The sequence below is a fragment of the Triticum urartu genome, chromosome 7A, assembly GCF_056163025.1.
Source record: "Triticum urartu cultivar PI428250 chromosome 7A, HENAU_Tu73, whole genome shotgun sequence".
Taxonomy (NCBI): domain Eukaryota; kingdom Viridiplantae; phylum Streptophyta; class Magnoliopsida; order Poales; family Poaceae; genus Triticum; species Triticum urartu.
The window spans coordinates 161160931-161179933 of NC_141879.1; the positions used below are offsets into that span (position 1 = coordinate 161160931).

General features: G+C 48.3%; 1 protein-coding gene across 1 annotated transcript; it reads left to right on the forward strand.

The window, feature by feature from the left end:
* Positions 1 to 16098: 16098 nt before the first annotated feature.
* On the forward strand, positions 16099 to 18437 carry LOC125554536 (uncharacterized). Its single transcript, XM_048718061.2, has 3 exons — positions 16099 to 16300; positions 17781 to 18306; positions 18398 to 18437. Exons 1-3 carry the CDS (start codon positions 16099 to 16101, stop codon positions 18435 to 18437), a joined length of 768 nt encoding a protein of 255 aa, XP_048574018.2.
* The last annotated feature ends 566 nt before the right edge of the window (positions 18438 to 19003 follow it).

Below are 19003 nucleotides of genomic sequence, written 5' to 3' on the forward strand. Positions count from 1 at the left end.
CAGGTAATGACTTCACGAAGACAGACTGAAAGTAAAGGGAAGTGAAGGATAGAACCAGTAGCTTGGTGAAGATAAGGATTTGGTAGACCAGTTCCAGTTGTTGTGACAACTATATGTCTGGTTAGGGAGGTTGATATTTAACTCAGAAGGCCGCGTCTTCACCTTATTCCCCTTGAGGTAAGAACACGTAGTCCTCGCCCAATCACTCTGGTAAGTCTTCAAGGTAGACTTCCAAACCTTCACAGATGTCAGGACCCCGATCCTATGTCACACCGATCTAGCATGTAACACGTCATATCACTTTGCGGCCTCACGCACGGTATTCCCACGGGTGCCACCTTACCCGGCCCGGGACCGTTTGCGCCTTTTGGCTCACGTATATGATAGTGTTGCTAGCATCCATATGACTAAGAACCCGGGCCGACATGGCTAGTCGTGAACCCAAAGCGGCACTAACCCATGGGGACAGACATACATGAATCAACTTCGAGCATGTCGGTCATCAGCGTGTGAATCCGGGCTGTAGCACTGGGCTAACAGGACTCCGGTAACCCGGGCTGTAGCAGGCTAGGCAGGACTCCGGATGTCACCACGTGACATTTCCCCGAGGGGACAGACACAGGAACAAAGTGAAACACATGCCGGCCAGTCAAGTGTCCTGAGCAGTAGTGCTGGGCTAGCAGGACTCCGGTGAACCGGGCTGTAGCGGACTACTATGGCTCATGGAAGCACTAGACTACATTTCCCCATAAGAGAGGCTGCCAAGGATAAACAACTAGATTGTTGGATCCCACACATACCAAGCATTTCAATCATACACACAATATGCTCGATATGTGTAAATACAACATGGCATCACAACATAACTCTACGACTCAAAGTATTTATTCATTAGGCTCCGAGGAGCGAGATATTACAAACATGGGTCTTACGACCCCAACATTCAGAGCATACAAACAACAAGCACATGCGGAAGCTTAACTTGTCTGAGTACAGACAACTATAAATGAAGAAGGCTAAAAAGCCTGACTATCTACAAGACCCTGCCGAGGGCACAAGATCGTAGCTGAGGTAACCAACTAAACGTCGAAGTCCACGCGGAACTACTAGCGAGACTAACGTCTCTCTGCAAAAACATAAAATGGGCAAACGTGAGTACAAATGTACCCAGCAAGACTTACATCAGAACTAACTACATATGCATCGGTGTCAACAAAGGGGGTAGTGGAGTTTAACTGCAGCAGGCCAGCTTTGACTCGGTGGCTATCCTGAACTACGACTGCAAGTAACTCTTTTGAGGTGGCGCACACGAGTCCACATATTCACCATATCAATACACCACTATGGATCCGCTCCTGTCTTCCTACGAGAACGCCATCCATAGCACTCACGCTTATCTTGCGCATTTTAGAGTATCCACTTTCACTTGTCTATGAACTATTATAGGCAACCCAGAAGTCCATTACCGCGGACACGGCTATTCGAATAGATGATGTTAACCCTGCAGGGGTGTACTTCTTCACACACGCTCTCACCACTTACCGCCATTTACACGACATGTACTCGGCAACCTTCAAGCGGAAGCCCAACGAGGGTGTCGGCCATGGCCTGCCTAAACACTCAAGTCTCTAGTCCAGGTTTATCGCCTATTCAGGTTCCATCCGCAGGGAGTCCGGCCGAGGTTTCCACATACGGCCCCGAACGATGTGAGCAGGGTTTCCGAGACACCAAACGGGCGCCCGGTACACCGTGCCACGTGCCTACCGCAACACAGCCCACCCCGACGGTCAGCGTTGCGTGCGGCCCCCAGCATACTACAAACACCAGAAACTACTTGCAACTCCTGGACAGAGGACAAGGGTGATCAAGAAGCCGAGAGGGTCCATTGGTTTCGGGCCTAATGCGTGGTAGTAACTGTTTCATGGATCACAAACACAGAACTCAGTTCCTGAGGATGGTTTCAATGAGACAACCCACCATGTACTCCTACATGGCCTCTCATCGCTACCTTTACCAAATCGTATTCATACACTTAGCTCTCAACAATAGGACATGTTCACCACTTTCCAACTCATCCCCGATGAATCAGACGCGTCTCAACTCTAAGCAGTAGCAGGCATGACAACAAACATGAATGAGTAGGCACATCAGGGCTCAAACAACTCCTACTCATGCTAGTGGGTTTCATCTATTTACTATGGCAATGACAGGTCATGCAAAGGATAAAGGGGTTCAGCTACCGCAGCAAGTAACATATGAATCGTTGTTGTCCTAATGCAGTAAAAGAGAGCAGGAGCGAGAGAGTGGGATTATATCGGAATGAACAAGGGGGTTTTGCTTGCCTGGCACTTCTGAAGATATTATAGTTCTTCATCGGTGTCATCGAACTCATCGTCGAAACCACGTCTATCGAGAGGGGACAATTACCGGCAAACAAAGAAGAACACAATCAATGCAATGCAACAATTATGATGCATGATAATGTCATGGCAATATGGTGTGAGTTGAGCTAATGCAGCTAGCAACAATTTAAATGAAGTTGGTTTGAACCCAAGGTTCAAATTCAAATTCCACATGTGGTTATTTAAATGCCATTAACATGTTTTCAGGTATACAGCAGGTATAACTTAGTTTGTCATGCATGAAAATGGTACAGATGGATAGATTGCATTTTTCTGATAATTTTTCATATATAATTTGTTTGATTTGGAGTTACGGTTGAATTACTATGAATTTTTGAAGTTATGGGTATTTTCTGGAATTTCCTGAATTAAAATTAATCCAGAAAATGAGTTATGGCATCAGCACTACGTCACCGTGACGTCAGCAGGTCAACTGACCCGGTCCAGGTCAAACCTGACCAGTGGGACTCACTGGTCAGTGTCTCAGTGCCAGTTAGGGTCACTGACATGTGGACCCAGTCAATGGCCACGTCAGCATGGTAAACGCTGACGCGTGGGGCCACTAAGATTAGTAAAAACTAAACAGAAACTAATCTAAGTTTAATTAGCAGGTGGGGCCCTGCTGTCAATGTCACTAGGTGTTGTCTAAGTGCGTCATTAGCCTAAACTAATCTGCCACGTCACCATCACCGGAGTTACGCCGGCGGCGACCAAAACGCGGCGGAGACACACTGGGTTAGCTCGGGTTTTGCCCACGATTGACCAAATAGACCATGGTTTGGTCCTACGCGTAGCTGGGACTCGTGCGCATCTGGTAGGGCAAACAGAAGGGGCTGGGGTGGAGCGAGCTCGCCAGAGTCGAGCTCGTAGCGGCGGTCGGCGTTCGGGTGTTGAGCGAGACGGAGCTACAGAGCACGTGGAGATGGATGGGTGTGTGCGTTATGCTCAGGGGAGTGCGGTCAGTTCAGTGGTGAGCTCAGAGGCGTGCTTGCACGGCCGTAGCCGCGGTGGCGACATGGCCGGCGGCGAGGAGCAATCGGCTCCGATGGCCACGGTGGCTAGAAGGCGCGGGAGAGCACGGGGAGAGAGGGGAAAGAGGCCGGGGCTCACGGCGATTCCTGTAGAGGCGTCGGCGAGGCCGGGGAGAGGCTGGAGCTCGCGAATCCCCGACGAGTCCGCCGGCGGTCAGAGGTTGGAGACGAGGTTGGGGACGACGCTGCAGGGCTTCCGGAGGGGCGTGGCTCGGTGGGGAGGGAGAGGGGGTCGAGGCGGAGCTCCTAAGATCAGCGGCAGGGTGAGGGGTGGCCGGTGGCCGCAGGAACGGCGAGCAGCGGCGAGCACGCTTGGGTGGTGCGAGGGGGAAGAGCCAGAGGAGGGAAGGAGCTGCGGGTGCGAGAGAGAGGTCCAGGGGGGCACGTGGCGCCTCCAGGCGCTCGGTCGAGGGCGGGGGAGGAAGCAGGAGGTGGAGGCCTCGGGCGCGCGCACGTCGACATGCCTCTGCCTACTGGCAGAGGTTGAAGACGACCGCTTCGGCCAGTGGGCTGGGCCAGCTAGAGGGGCTGGCCAGCTGGGCCGTGACAGGTAAGCCAGATGAGTCTCTGCTCTTTGCTTTCTATTTTTGTTTTTTTCTATTTCTTTTATTCTGTTTTGAATTAGTAAAAATACTAATTCATTTTTAAAACTCCTGAGATAAATTGGGGGCATTATTTGGATTATTCCAGAAGCCCACAAATTATGACGGAATATTTGGAGCATCTAAAATATATATAGAATTCAAATGCCCCAATTCAAATACATTATGATTTAATTCAAAATTCCAGGAATGGCCTAGAAACATGTTCATCATTTTTGGCAGAGGTTTTTGCCTTGATCAGAAATCATGAACATTTTCAAAGGGCATTTTGGGATCATTGAAAATGATTTTATTTGAACTTATTTGAATTCATTTGGTGATAGGGTTTCAACATCCCCATTTCAAGTTTCTTAGGAATTTAAACATGATGACATGATGAGCAAGCAAAGTCAAGCAAGGGCTGATCTGGGGCTGTGACAGCTCACCCCCACTAAACAAGAATCTCGTCCCGAGATTCAAGACGTGAGGTAAGAAGACAGAGGGGACACTAGCTAACACGAACTTTTCGATCCAATTGCCCTTCTCGAAAATGTTGGTTCATTGCTCCAATTGATCTTGACGTCCTTGCTTTCGAGATCTTCATCCAACACGATGGCGACAGAAAGAAAATCTATAGGAAACGATCTCCTCGAAGATCGAGCACTCAAGATCAACTCGTGGAATGAGATGTTGGAACATCTCGAGTTGAGACACAAAGCACATCAAGAGGGATGGAAGAACAAACAACGAGGTTTGATTTGGTGGGCAACAATTCCACGCTTAGAGAGATGGTGGATGGTGTCAAGGTGGCGAGGAAATAATTGCCATGATTCCATAACGGGGCACTTTGGAAAAGGTGACTCGAAGAACTATTCCCTTAAGTGGCAAAAGAATTACTTTTGATCCATAGATCATTGAAACTCTTTTCACCAGCCTGAGGCAATTTACGAATGATCGTTTGACGGAGCTCGAAGAAATGACGTACTTGGACTAGAATGGATGATGTGGACTACCTTGTTGAAGACAACGCAATGGATGACTTTTGCTTATCACCGGAAATGGAGGGGACCCATGGTAGGATGGCACAACGGCGGTGCAAGCTGGGAACAACATGCAAATGTTGGAAATGTTCCAACCATCATATCTGCCTGAGATTCAGATCTGGTTGGAGACAGGATATTTTAGACAGCATGTCTGGAAAAGAAAGTTTGCAACACAAACCGACGAGACGGAGTTGCGAGATTCTCGGGAATGAACTACGATAGCAAGCTCCAAAACATGAGCTGATTCTGCTACATACATGTGAACATGATGTCCAAGACAAGCATGATCACGTAGAAATCTTACAACAAAACACTACCGAGTTCAGGTGGGGAACCATCATCGAGGATATCGAAGTCCTTGTATAAGTCTTTCTATTAAGAAGGAACTACTTCTCCTTGAACAAATCAACCAGTGGCTTGGCGTGCTAGGGATTACACATGGAGTGGAGGTAGCGAGCCTATCAAACCATGGAATACTTCGCACATGCGTGACTAACTTGGGACGATTCCAGAGGAAGCAAAAACAAACTTTCTCGAATTCATGACGGCAACTTGCATCAAATGTGCATGAATTAGAGGAAGTCGCTTCTTCCATCCAAAACATATACCTCACGAGCGGAACACGAAGGCAATGCTTACAAAATTTCCAACACTAGCTCAATGTTTAACACGGATCATGGGGGAGACAAGATGTTGCTGATGGGCTCAACAGCAACTCATCGGGATTTCCATATCACTGGACTTCCACCATCATGTGAACACGGCGATAGCATTGATCAGACCAAAGGATGTAATGGTGTATGCTCGAGGGATCAACCACGAGTAAGACAACATTACGAACATCATTGGCTCTGATTTGACTTGACGATAGCCCATACTCAAGTCAAAGTTTTGTCAAGGCAATAGATCCAACAACTGATCACGAGGACCAATCGATGAAGATATCACCTTTCTTCAGCACACACACACAAAAGGATATCCCTTAACATGAACTAAGTCAGGCAAGCTTCTATCTTCCAACTCTCCAAGTTGTTGTCTAGCTCAACCAACTAGCTCAGGGATAACCAACACAGATTCTTGGAGAAGGGGTGATTTATAAGAAAACCAACTTGATCACGAACTCAACCTAGCGGTCAGGTGACAACCTGGTAATACTTCCGAGAAGATATTCGGAACATCACGAACCACCGATATGCTACTAAGCTCAAGAACAATCTTGCCTTTCAGGCAAGATGATGTGATCAAATGAGCAAGGGATTCAATCCTAACTCATAGATCGAAGAGTGCACCAGAAATGAGGACAAGGTAGCACGATCAAGCTTAGAATGATGACTCAATAACCAACACGCTAAGAATGAGAATATTGTCCATTAACTACCAAGCAACGAGGTTGCTAGGAGTATCGATTTCACAGATCACGGTTCACTTGTCGGTATTCCGGTTGCAATACCACGGAACCGAGGAATGAACAATGATGGCAAGAAGTATTACTGCGTCAAGAATTCATAAGAGATGGTACAATTCTCATGACAATCCTGACATAAAGGGGGTAATACTCCAGGGTAGAACAAAGCAAAAGCTAGATTGGCATTTGATCTGCAGAACACAACTACTTTGACCCAATCCTGGATATGGATGAGGTACTGGAGTTTGTTTCTCCTAGTCATTCTAAAATAGAATGGCTTAATGGACCACAAGAATAATAGGCATCGATGAACACGATCGCACGACATAAACTTGACTATCAACTGATAGACAAGGATCGGAATACAACTACAGAGGGACAACTCAAAGGGACATATATCTTTCTGAGTTGTGGATGCATAGATTAGTATGTCGAGCAAAGCTCAACATATTTCTTCCGGATAACCCATGCAGAAAGGTAGAGCTGCCAGAATCACAATTATGAAAGGATAACTCCTAAAGAGTACTTTGATTGTGAGCTTTTGGTTCAAGGAACTTCTGCCTTAATGGTTCATGGTATTTGGAAGAAGGAAATACCACGAACCTCGAGGACTATTGCAAAGGTTACTAATATCTTAAGGGAGCTAGCAAATACTAACAACATGACGTAGGGTGAATATCGGGTTCGAAAACCCAGGAGTAGAATACCTACTACTAAATGGCATCACGGGATGCTTTCGAGAATGGTGGCCAGGATTATCACACCGGAAACACAAAACATGGCTAGATTACTAGGTGACTCGCTAAAACACCTAGGGTCATAATAATAGCTCCAACATATATGTCGAGGCAACAGAGTACCTCAACTCACCGATTAGGGTGGATAAACTGGCCCAAAGGAACGTCGGTAACGGAAGAAGGAATTTGCAAATGCATCAGACTATTTAGAGACCTGGGATGACTCGGACAGCATAACGGCTGTAAATGCTCAGAAAAAGATTTGAGACATTCACAAAGATTTGCATAATCACTTAACAACATCATATCAAGGTTCTGGTTCAACTGACAACATACTAAAGTAGTAGAAACTGAATTGAGGCCTGGAACCAACAATCCTATAAGTCTCTATCATAGCAATTCGTCATCCTAATAGATAGATGAGAAGGCCTAGTTCTTAATCCCCGTAGAAAAGAAGAGGCTGACTCAGATCAGAAGGACATGAGGTATAAGGAGTAAAAAGAGCCTTACGTTCCCTTCCACAATCAATTCCCTTACATAACTAAAGCATTTCTAGACTCAACTTCGACCAGTTTGGCTTGGTAATCCTAGAGATAGTCAGGCTCTGATACCAACGCTGTCAGGACCCCGATCCTAAGTCACACCGATCTAGCATGTAACACGTCATATCACTTTGCGGCCTCACGCACAGTATTCCCATGGGTGCCACCTTACCCGGCCCGGGACCGTTTGAGCCTTTTGGCTCACGTATATGATAGTGTCGCTAGCATCCATATGACAAAGAACCCGGCCGACATGGCTAGTCGTGAACCCAAAGCGGCACTAACCCATGGGGACAGGCATACATGAATCAACTTCGAGCATGTCGATCATCAGCATGTGAATCCGGGCTGTAGCACTAGGCTAACAGGACTCCGGTAACCCGGGCTGTAGCAGGCTAGGCAGGACTCCGGATGTCACCACGTGACATTTGCCCGAGGGGACAGACACAGGAACGAAGTGAAACACATGCCGGCCAGTCAAGTGTCCTGAGCAGTAGTGCTGGGCTAGCAGGACTTCGGTGATCCGGGCTGTAGCGGACTACTATGGCTCATGGAAGCACTAGACTACATTTCCCCATAAGAGAGGCTGCCAAGGATAAACAACTAGATTGTCGGATCCCACACATACCAAGCATTTCAATCATACGCACAGTATGCTCGATATGTGTAAATACAACATGGCATCACAACATAACTCTATGACTCAAAGTATTTATTCATTAGGCTCCGAGGAGCGAGATATTACAAACATGGGTCTCACGACCCCAACATTCAGAGCATACAAACAATAAGCACATGCGGAAGCTTAACTTGTCTGAGTACAGACAACTACAAATGAAGAAGGCTAAAAAGCCTGACTATCTACAAGACCCTGCCGAGGGCACAAGATCGTAGCTGAGGTAACCAACTAAACATCGAAGTCCACGCGGAACTACTAGCGAGACTGATGTCTCTCTGCAAAAACATAAAATAGGCAAACGTGAGTACAAATGTACCTAGCAAGACTTACATCAGAACTAGCTACATATGCATCGGTGTCAACAAAGGGGGTAGTGGAGTTTAACTGCAGCAAGCCAGCTTTGACTCGGTGGCTATCCTGAACTACGACTGCAAGTAACTCTTTTGAGGTGGCGCACAGGAGTCCACATATTCACCATATCAATACACCACTATGGATCCGCTCCCGTCTTCCTACGAGAACGCCATCCATAGCACTCACGCTTATCTTGCGCATTTTAGAGTATCCACTTTCACTTGTCTATGAACTGTTATAGGCAACCCAGAAGTCCATTACCGCGGACACGGCTATTTGAATAGATGATGTTAACCCTGCAGGGGTGTACTTCTTCACACACGCTCTCACCACTTACCGCCGTTTACATGACATGTACTCGGCAACCTTCAAGCGGAAGCCCAACGAGGGTGTTGGCCACGGCCTGCCTAAACACTCAAGTCTCTAGTCCAGGTTTATCGCCTATTCAGGTTCCATCCGCAGGGAGTCCGGCCGAGGTTTCCACATACGGCCCCGAACGATGTGAGCAGGGTTCCCGAGACACCAAACGGGCGCCCGGTACACCGTGCCACGTGCCTATCGCAACACAGCCCACCCCGACGGTCAGCGCTGCGTGCGGCCCCCAGCATACTACAAACACCAGAAACTACTTGCAACTCCTGGACAGAGGACAAGGGTGATCAAGAAGCCAAGAGGGTCCATTGGTTTCGGGCCTAATGCGTGGTAGTAACTGTTTCATGGATCACAAACACAGAACTCAGTTCCTGAGGACGGTTTTAATGAGACAACCCACCATGTACTCCTACATGGCCTCTCATCGCTACCTTTACCAAATCGTATTCATACACTTAGCTCTCAACAATAGGACATGTTCACCACTTTCCAACTCATCCCCGATGAATCAGACCCGTCTCAACTCTAAGCAGTAGCAGGCATGACAACAAACATGAATGAGTAGGCACATCAGGGCTCAAACAACTCCTACTCATGCTAGTGGGTTTCATCTATTTACTATGGCAATGATAGGTCATGCAAAGGATAAAGGGGTTCAGCTACCGCAGCAAGTAACAGATGAATCGTTGTTGTCCTAATGCAGTAAAAGAGAACAGGAGCGAGAGAGTGGGATTATATCGGAATGAACAAGGGGGTTTTGCTTGCTTGGCACTTCTGAAGATATTATAGTTCTTCATCGGTGTCATCGAACTCATCGTCGAAACCACGTCTATCGAGAGGGGACAATTACCGGCAAACAAAGAAGAACACAATCAATGCAATGCAACAATTATGATGCATGATAATGTCATGGCAATATGGTGTGAGTTGAGCTAATGCAGCTAGCAACAATTTAAATGAAGTTGGTTTGAACCCAAGGTTCAAATTCAAATTCCACATGTGGTTATTTAAATGCCATTAACATGTTTTCAGGTATACAGCAGGTATAACTTAGTTTGTCATGACTGAAAATGGTACAGATGGATAGATTGCATTTTTCTGATAATTTTTCATATATAATTTGTTTGATTTGGAGTTACGGTTAAATTACTATGAATTTTCGAAGTTTTGGGTATTTTCTGGAATTTCCTGAATTAAAATTAATCCATAAAATGAGTTATGGCGTCAGCACTATGTCACCGTGATGTCAGCAGGTCAACTGACCCGGTCCAGGTCAAACCTGACCAGTGGGACCCACTGGTCAGTGTCTCAGTGCCAGTTAGGGTCACTGACATGTGGACCCAATCAATGGCCACGTCAGCATGGTCAACGCTGACGCGTGGGGCCACTAAGATTAGTAAAAACTAAACAGAAACTAATCTAAGTTTAATTAGCAGGTGGGGCCCTGCTGTCAGTGTCACTAGGTGTTGTCTAAGTGCGTCATTAGCCTAAACTAATGTGCCACATCACCATCGCCGGAGTTACGCCGGCGGCGACGAAAACGCGGCGGAGACACACTGGGTTAGCTCGGGTTTTGCCCACGATTGACCAAATCGACCATGGTTTGGTCCTACGCGTAGCTGGGACTCGCGTGCATCTGGTAGGGCAAACGGAAGGGGCTGGGGTGGAGCGAGCTCGCCGGAGTCGAGCTCGTAGCGGCGGTCGGCGTTCGGGTGTTGAGCGAGATGGAGCTACAGAGCACGGGGAGATGGATGGGTGTGTGCGTTATGCTCAGGGGAGTGCGGTCAGTTCAGTGGTGAGCTCAGACGCGTGCTTGCACGGCCGTAGCCGCGGTGGCGACATGGCCTGCGGCAAGGAGCAATCGGCTCCAATGGCCACGGTGGCTAGAAGGCGCGGGAGAGCACGGGGAGAGAGGGGAAAGAGGCAGGGGCTCATGGCGATTCCAGTAGAGGCGTCGGCGAGGCCGGGGAGAGGCTGGAGCTCGCGAATCCCCGACGAGTCCGCCGGCGGTCAGAGGTTGGAGACGAGGTTGGGGATGACGCTGCAGGGCTTCCGGAGGGGCGTGGCTCGGTGGGGAGGGAGAGGGGGTCGAGGCGGAGCTCCTAAGATCAGCGGCAGGGCGAGGGGTGGTCGGTGGCCGCAGGAACGGCGAGCGGCGGCGAGCACGCTCGGGTGGTGCGAGGGAGGAAGAGCCAGAGGAGGGAAGGAGCTGCGGGTGCGAGAGAGAGGGCCAGGGGGCGCGTGGCGCCTCCAGGCGCTTGGCCGAGGGCGGGGGAGGAAGCAAGAGGTGGAGGCCTCGAGCGCGCGCGTGTCGACACGCCTCTGCCTACTGGCAGAGGTTGAAGACGACCGCTTCGGCCAGTGGGCTGGGCCAGCTAGAGGGGCTGGCCAGCTGGGCCGCGACAGGTAAGCCAGGTGAGTCTCTGCTCTTTGCTTTCTATTTTTGTTTTTTCTATTTCTTTTATTCTGTTTTGAATTAGTAAAAATACTAATTCATTTTTAAAACTCCCGAGATAAAATGGGGGCATTATTTGGATTATTCCATAAGCCCACAAATTATGACAGAATATTTGGAGCATCTAAAATATATATAGAATTCAAATGCCCCAATTCAAATACATTATGATTTAATTCAAAATTCCAGGAATGACCTAGAAACATGTTCATCATTTTTGGCAGAGGTTTTTGCCTTTATCAGAAATCATGAACGTTTTCAAAGGGCATTTTGGGATCATTGAATATGATTTTATTTGAACTTATTTGAATTCATTTGGTGCTAGGGTTTCAACATCCCCATTTCAAGTTTCTTAGGAATTTAAACATGATGACATGATGAGCAAGCAAAGTCAAGCAAGGGCTGATCTGGGGCTGTGACAACAGACTTCGTTCACTAGCAATCCACAATGGCTCTTGGATGCTCAGAACGTGACGCCTAACCGGCTGGAGGATTCACAGTCCTCAAGTGTAACAAGTCTTTAGATCATGCGGGCAGAAAGACTTCAGTGATGCCTAACACTCTTTGGCTCTGGGTGTTTTGGGCTTTGTCCTCGCAAGGATCTCTCTCTCTCAAATGCTTCGGAGGTGGGTTGCTCTCAAACGACAAAAGTTGTGCACTAACTCTGAGCAGCCCCCAATTTATGGTGTAGGGGGTGGGCTATTTATAGCCAGGAGGCAACCCGACCTGATTTGTCCGAACTGACCCCGGGTCACTAAGGAACCGACACGTGTCCAACTGTCGGATTTCAAACACACGCAGCAGCTTGATTTGGGCTACAAGTAAAGCTAACTCATCCAGCTCTGGATAAGATTTGCTCTCATTGTCTTCGCTCAAAGACATAGGATTTGGTTGAGCATCACATCAGTCACTCTGACTTTGTTCACTTGGACCCCACTTAATAGTACGGTGGTTCCTATGACTCAACAAAGAAGAAAAGGAAACTACGAAACAACTATGTCTTCGCATTCCATAGTCTTCACATGAATGTCTTCTTATGTCATAATCTTCACTGTGAACATCTTCACAAACCACCATTTTCTTCAATGTCTTCATACATTTTTAGGGGTCATCCCTGGTAGGTAAACCGAATCAATAAGGGACTACTACATGTGTTATCCTGCAATTCTCATAAACACATTAGTCCTTCGACCAAGTTTGTCGTCAATACTCCAAAACCAACTAGGGGTGGCCGTAGATGCACTTACAATCTCCCCCTTTTTGGTGATTGGTGACAAACTGGTTGAAGTTTTCAACGGGGATAAAAGTATGTGAAAGTTAAGGATTAAGGCATTGTCTTCATAAGTAGAAAAAGGCTACCCCTGAAGATGTGCATAAGTAGTTTCCTTTTGAATGCAAATGCACATGGCACGTTTTACTTTGTGGAGATCCTCTTCAACTTATGAAGACAATTCATCATGCATATAAAGAGATAACGAAGATAATGACATGCATAATGAAAAATGGATGTCTCTGGGATTTATCATCGCATCACACAGTGGCAGCAAAAACAACGTAGCAGATGACCATCGAGTTTAAGTGTTGCAACCCAAAAACCAAATTGTTAAAAAGATGAGAGTTGCAACGACTTAGCAAAAATTTATGCAACCACCCATAATGACCCACTTGAAGACTGTCAACTCATATGCTTCTCCCCCTTTTGTCAGTAATGACCAAAAATGTTTGAAGACATAGAGTATCTACTCGTTCCTAGATGGAGTAGATGATGGAGCAGGGTCGACGTTGGAGTTAGGTGGTGCGGACGGGCCTGATGCAGTGTCGTGGTGCAGTGCAGCCAAGGTTGGTGAAGTGGCATCGTCTTCTTCATCGACGACTCTCACAACAATAGTTGCAGCCGAAGATGAATGCTCAGAATCTTCAATGGAGGGAGTGCGACGCCAGCTTGCATTTGGTGGAGGCCTGGAGTCAAACTTGAAGTTCTCTGTGAAGCCACCTTCGCGAAATCGTCTTCAGGATAGAGCATTATGAGGCTCTTCTAGGCCCGCCGACAATCTTCATGTGCAACAAATGAGTTCTTGGTGGCCAAATTACAGATGCGATTGACATCCACCAAGAGACTCTTCATCTGACGCTTCAGCCAGTCCTGATGCTTATCCTGCTTCTGATGCAATGCCACAAGGAGCTCTTGGTCATTGAGTACACGAGATCGCTTCTGAGGCCTTTGGGCAATTATACTTGCAGTGGCTTCAGTGTTAGCACGGTGTGGCACTCTCATGTTCCCAGCCAGAGGATAAGCGGGTGTTGCAGCACTGGGGACAAGGATTACGTCAATTGGCTGCGAGAAGCTTTGATGTTCAGCATTCTAAAGATGTAGGGGATTCTTGGCAGGCTCGGGGTAGATGGCTTCAATAGACAGATCAACCTCAGGCAGAAAAACAATGTGGTTGCACGCTGAGGGCTGATAGTCTATAGTGGAATGAAGCTTAATTAGGCGCATCACCCATGGAGCATAGAACTTCAGGCCAAATAGATCAATCCCAGAAGCAGCAAGTTGTCTGATGAAGAAATCCTGGGTGTTGAATTTGATGCCATTGATGATATTGAATACCAAAGTCTTCATGGCTCCTTCAAGTTTAGCTTCAGAAGAATGTCCCTTGATTAGCCATAGAGTACGCCTCAGAATATGGTATACTGTGTGTGGCAAGTACTCGAGGTCCTTCACAAAGAACTCCTTTGGGTATTCAGTGTCTTGAGGCAATGGATTCATCAGGCTAAGCATCTGGCTCATGTTTGGTTTAGGCCTCTGAAAAATGCTCTGCAGCTCATCTCTATGAAGATGACAACCAAGTTCATATAATTCACCTGGAGTGGGCAGGGAAGTAAGCTCGATGATGTCTTGAGCTTTGGCTTCGTCATGTACATCACCTATCATCCACTCAAGGATCCAAGTCTTCGGATCCCTATTGTAGCCGCAAATATGGAGGGTGGCATAGAACTGCAGCAGACTCTTCATTCCGGTGTTCTTTGTCAGTCACGAAAGGCAGACGACCAACATCCCCGGGACTACCCACAGTGGGAGTAACATAGGTAGTAACATCACACATATCTGGGTTAAATAGATGATGTGGCATGCAATAAATGAAGAAAGAGATGAAAGTAGTAACATAGCTAGTTACTACTAGTGAGGGAGTCCAGGATTAGGGGGTGTCCGGATAGCCGGACTATAACCTTTGGACGGACTCTTGGACTATGAATATACAAGATTGAAGACTTCGTCCCGTGTCCGGATGGGACTTTCCTTGGCGTGGAAGGCAAGCTTGGCAATACGAATATGTACATCTCCTCCCATTGTAACCGACTCTGTGTAACCCTAGCCCTCTCCGGTGTCTATATAAACCGGAGGGTTTTAGTCCATAGGACGAACAACAATCATACCATAGGCTAGCTTCTAGGGTTTAGCCTCCCTGATCTCGTGGTAGATCCACTCTTGTACTACCCATATCATCAATATTAATCAAGCAGGAGTAGGGTTTCACCTCCATCGAGAGGGCCCGAACCTGGGTAAAAACATTGTGTCCCTTGTCTCCTGTTACCATCCGCCTAGACGCACAGTTCGGGACCCCCTACCCGAGATCCGCCGGTTTTGACACTGACATTGGTGCTTTCATTGAGAGTTCCTCTGTATCGTCATCTTTAGGCCCAATGGCTCCTCCGACCATCAACAGTGATGCGGTCCAGGGTGAGACTTTTCTCCCCAGACAGATCTTCGTATTCGGCGGCTTTGCACTGTGGGCCAATTCGCTTGGCCATCTGGAGCAGATTGAAAGCTACGCCCCTGGCCATCAGCTCAGATTTGGAAGTTTGAACTACACGACTAACATCCGCGGAGACTTGATCTTCGATGGATTCGAGCCACAGCCGAGCGCGCCGCACTGTCACGATGGGCATGATTTAGCCCTGCCATCAAACAGCTCCCTGGAGGCCGCACCCGTATCCGCTCCGACCCTTAGCTCGGAGCCAACCGCGCCGATCGAGGACAGGTGGCTAGACCCCGCCGCAGGGGCTGCAGTCTTAACGGCGATCGAGCCAAACACCGGCCTTATCCTCTGCGAAGCCCGTGACTCCAGGGTGCCGGACTCTTTTCCGGGCTCCGAACCCTCCGTGCCCCTACCAATCGAATCCGATTGGGCGCCGATCATGGAATTCACTGCCGCGGATATCTTTCAGCACTCGCCCTTCGGCGACATCCTGAATTCACTAAGGTCTCTCTCTTTGTCAGGAGAGCCCTGGCCGGACTACGGCCAACAGGATTAGGATGCAGACGACGAAGAAATTCGACGCCCACCCACCACCCACTTCGTAGCCACTGTCGATGATTTAACCGACATGCTCGACTTTGACTCGGAAGACATCGACGGTATCGACGACGATATAGGAGACGAACATGAACCAGCACCTATAGGGCACTAGACAGCCACCCCATCCTACGATGTATACATGGTGGACACACCCAAAGGAATCGACGAGGAAGAATGGGATGACGCAACGAAGGGTCGCTCCTCCGAAAAGCAGCCAAAGCGGCGGCGTAAGCGCCGCTCCAAGCCCCGCCCCGACAGAGACAGCGGTCGTACAGACCCAGCCACAGAGCAGGGCGAGCCGGCGAACAATGAACATGGCATCGAGCAACCGTCCGAACAAGGTAACTTGGATAAACAAACCGCACAACCCGTCCCCGGCGAAAATAACAGTCCGGACGACCTCACGCCGGACAAGTTCCTGGAACAGGAAAACCTCCACAAAAGGCTCGTCGCCACGGTGCGTAGCCTAAAAAAGCAGAAGCGGAAGCTCAAAACTGCGGAAGACGCACTCCGAATCAGATGGAGCAAAGTGCTCAACACCGCAGACAAATACGGCGATAGTCGCCACACAAAGAGCTACCCGAAGCGAAAGCTACTGCCCGAATTTGATGAGGAGGCCCTAGAGCCCCCAAAATCAAAAAATAAGGAAGCCACCCGGTCGGATAGACGACCCTATGGACAACATAGAGCGGCAAATGGCGCCGCACACAAACCAACACGCGATCCACCCAAGGATTCGCATCAAAAGGATGGCCCATCCAGGTCCATTTACGGGCCAAGAAAGCATGCTCTAGTAAGCAATGTAACGCAACAAATATCCGAACAACACGGCACACCCAAGTACAGGGGTGCTGCACACCCCCTTTGTTTCACCGATGAGGTGCTGGACCATGAATTTCCAGCGGGATTCAAGCCCATAAACATAGAGGCATATGATGGAACAACAGACCCTGGAGTCTGGATTGAGGATTATATCCTAGACATACACATGGCCAGAGGAGACGACCTCCACGCCATAAAATACTTACCCCTCAAGCTCAAAGGGCCAGCCCGGCATTGGCTTATAGGCCTTCCCGAATACACCATTGGAAGTTGGGAAGAGCTCGAGGATGCTTTTCGGGCAAATTTTCAAGGGACCTATGTCCGACCTCCGGGCGCTGACGATTTAAGCCATATAACTCAACAGCCCCAGAGAGTCAGCCAGGAAACTCTGGAACAGATTTCTTACTAAAAAGAACCAGATAGTCGACTGTCCGAACGCCGAAGCCTTAGCAGCTTTCAAACACAGCGTTCGAGACGAATGGCTCGCCAGACACCTCGGCCAAGAAAATCCAAGAACAATGGTCGCATTAACAAGCCTCATGACCCGCTTTTGCGCGGGAGAGGACAGCTGGTTGGCAAGATGCAGCACCAGTGACCCAAGTACATTCAAAGCTAGGGATGGAAACGGGAAACCGCGACGCAGCAAGGACCAGCGCCGGAATAAGGGAAATAGCCCGAAGAGCACGGCACTCAACGCCGGATTCAAAAGCTCTCGGCAGAATCAGAAAAAGCTGCCCCTCAAGGATAACAGGGATGAGCTATCTAACCTAAACAAAATCTTGGACAAGATATGTCAAATCCACAGTACTCCCGGGAAGCCTGCAAACCATACCCACAGAGATTGTTGGGTCTTCAAGCAATCCGGCAAACTCAACACCGAACACTAGGGGCTCGACACACCAAGTGAGGACGATGACGAACCCCACAAGCAGAGCACCGGGAAACAAAAGAATTTCCCACAAGAAGTCAAAACAGTAAACTTACTTCACGTGACAAAAGGGAAAAACAGAGTGGCACCTATAGAGATACGCGCCATACGGCCTATCCCGAAGGAGTCTCGCCACTGGTTGTTAAAACCGATCACCTTCGACCATCAGGATTACTCTAGAAGTATCCGGAACGCAGGCTGGACTGCCCTGATATTAGATCCGATAATCGACGGACTCCACTTTACACAAGTCCTGATGGACGGCGGCAGTGGTCTAAACCTGCTATATCAGGACACAATCCGCAAAATGGGGATGGACCCAACAAAAATTCACCATAGCAACACTTCCTTTCAAGGAGTAACGCCAGGCCCGGATGCCCATTGCACGGGTTCTCTCCTGCTAGAAGTTATGTTCGGCTCCCCCGATAACTTCCGCCGCGAAAAACTAACCTTCCACATCGCCCCATTTTCAAGTAGCTATCAAGCACTACTGGGACACGAAGCTTTCGCCCGCTTTAACGCAATACCGCATTATGCATCTCTTACGCTTAAGATGCCCGGTCCACGAGGCATCATCTCACTAAAGGGAAATATCGAGTGTTCCTCGAGCGCGGAAGAATATGCGGCTGCCTTGACAGCCATACATTAAAACAGCTTCACCAACAAAAGCATCTAATAGGTCATTAAGACCACGGACACGGCTAGGCGAGTCTGGAGCAAACATATAATTGATAAAGATTTAGTAGCCGTACACCCCTACACAAGGGGCTCCGCGTATGTAAAATAAGCGACAATAAGGCTCAATTTTACCCGTCTTGAATTATACTTTGTTTATTTAGTATGACATACATTCCGCATGACTATTCTTTTTTTCCTTTCAGCTAAGTTCCTCTCTTTTACAGATGAACACCATGCTATGCCCGTCCAGGACACGGCACAACGGAGAAACAGGCGCAGACGTGCAGCAGGGACCCGTCTCCAGGATTCTTTTTAGATTAAGACCCTGCGTAAACCTTTTTTACTATCTCTTGTTGATACACATCCCCCGGATTCTCAGTATAACTGAGGAGGAGGCTGGCATCTTGGCATGTGGCCACGTCAGAATTTTGCACGTACCTGGACACCAGGGGCTTATTATCAAGGGCATTGCTCAGTCCGTTTCCATAAAGACCGAATACCTAAGGGAGTGTTCGGCGTCGTGAGTTTGGCCTTATATGCATCAGCTCCGAATCATGTCTTTGGTCAAACGTTGGGTTTGCCCGGCTCCTGTGTTTTGCTGCCTTACGTTCCGTTC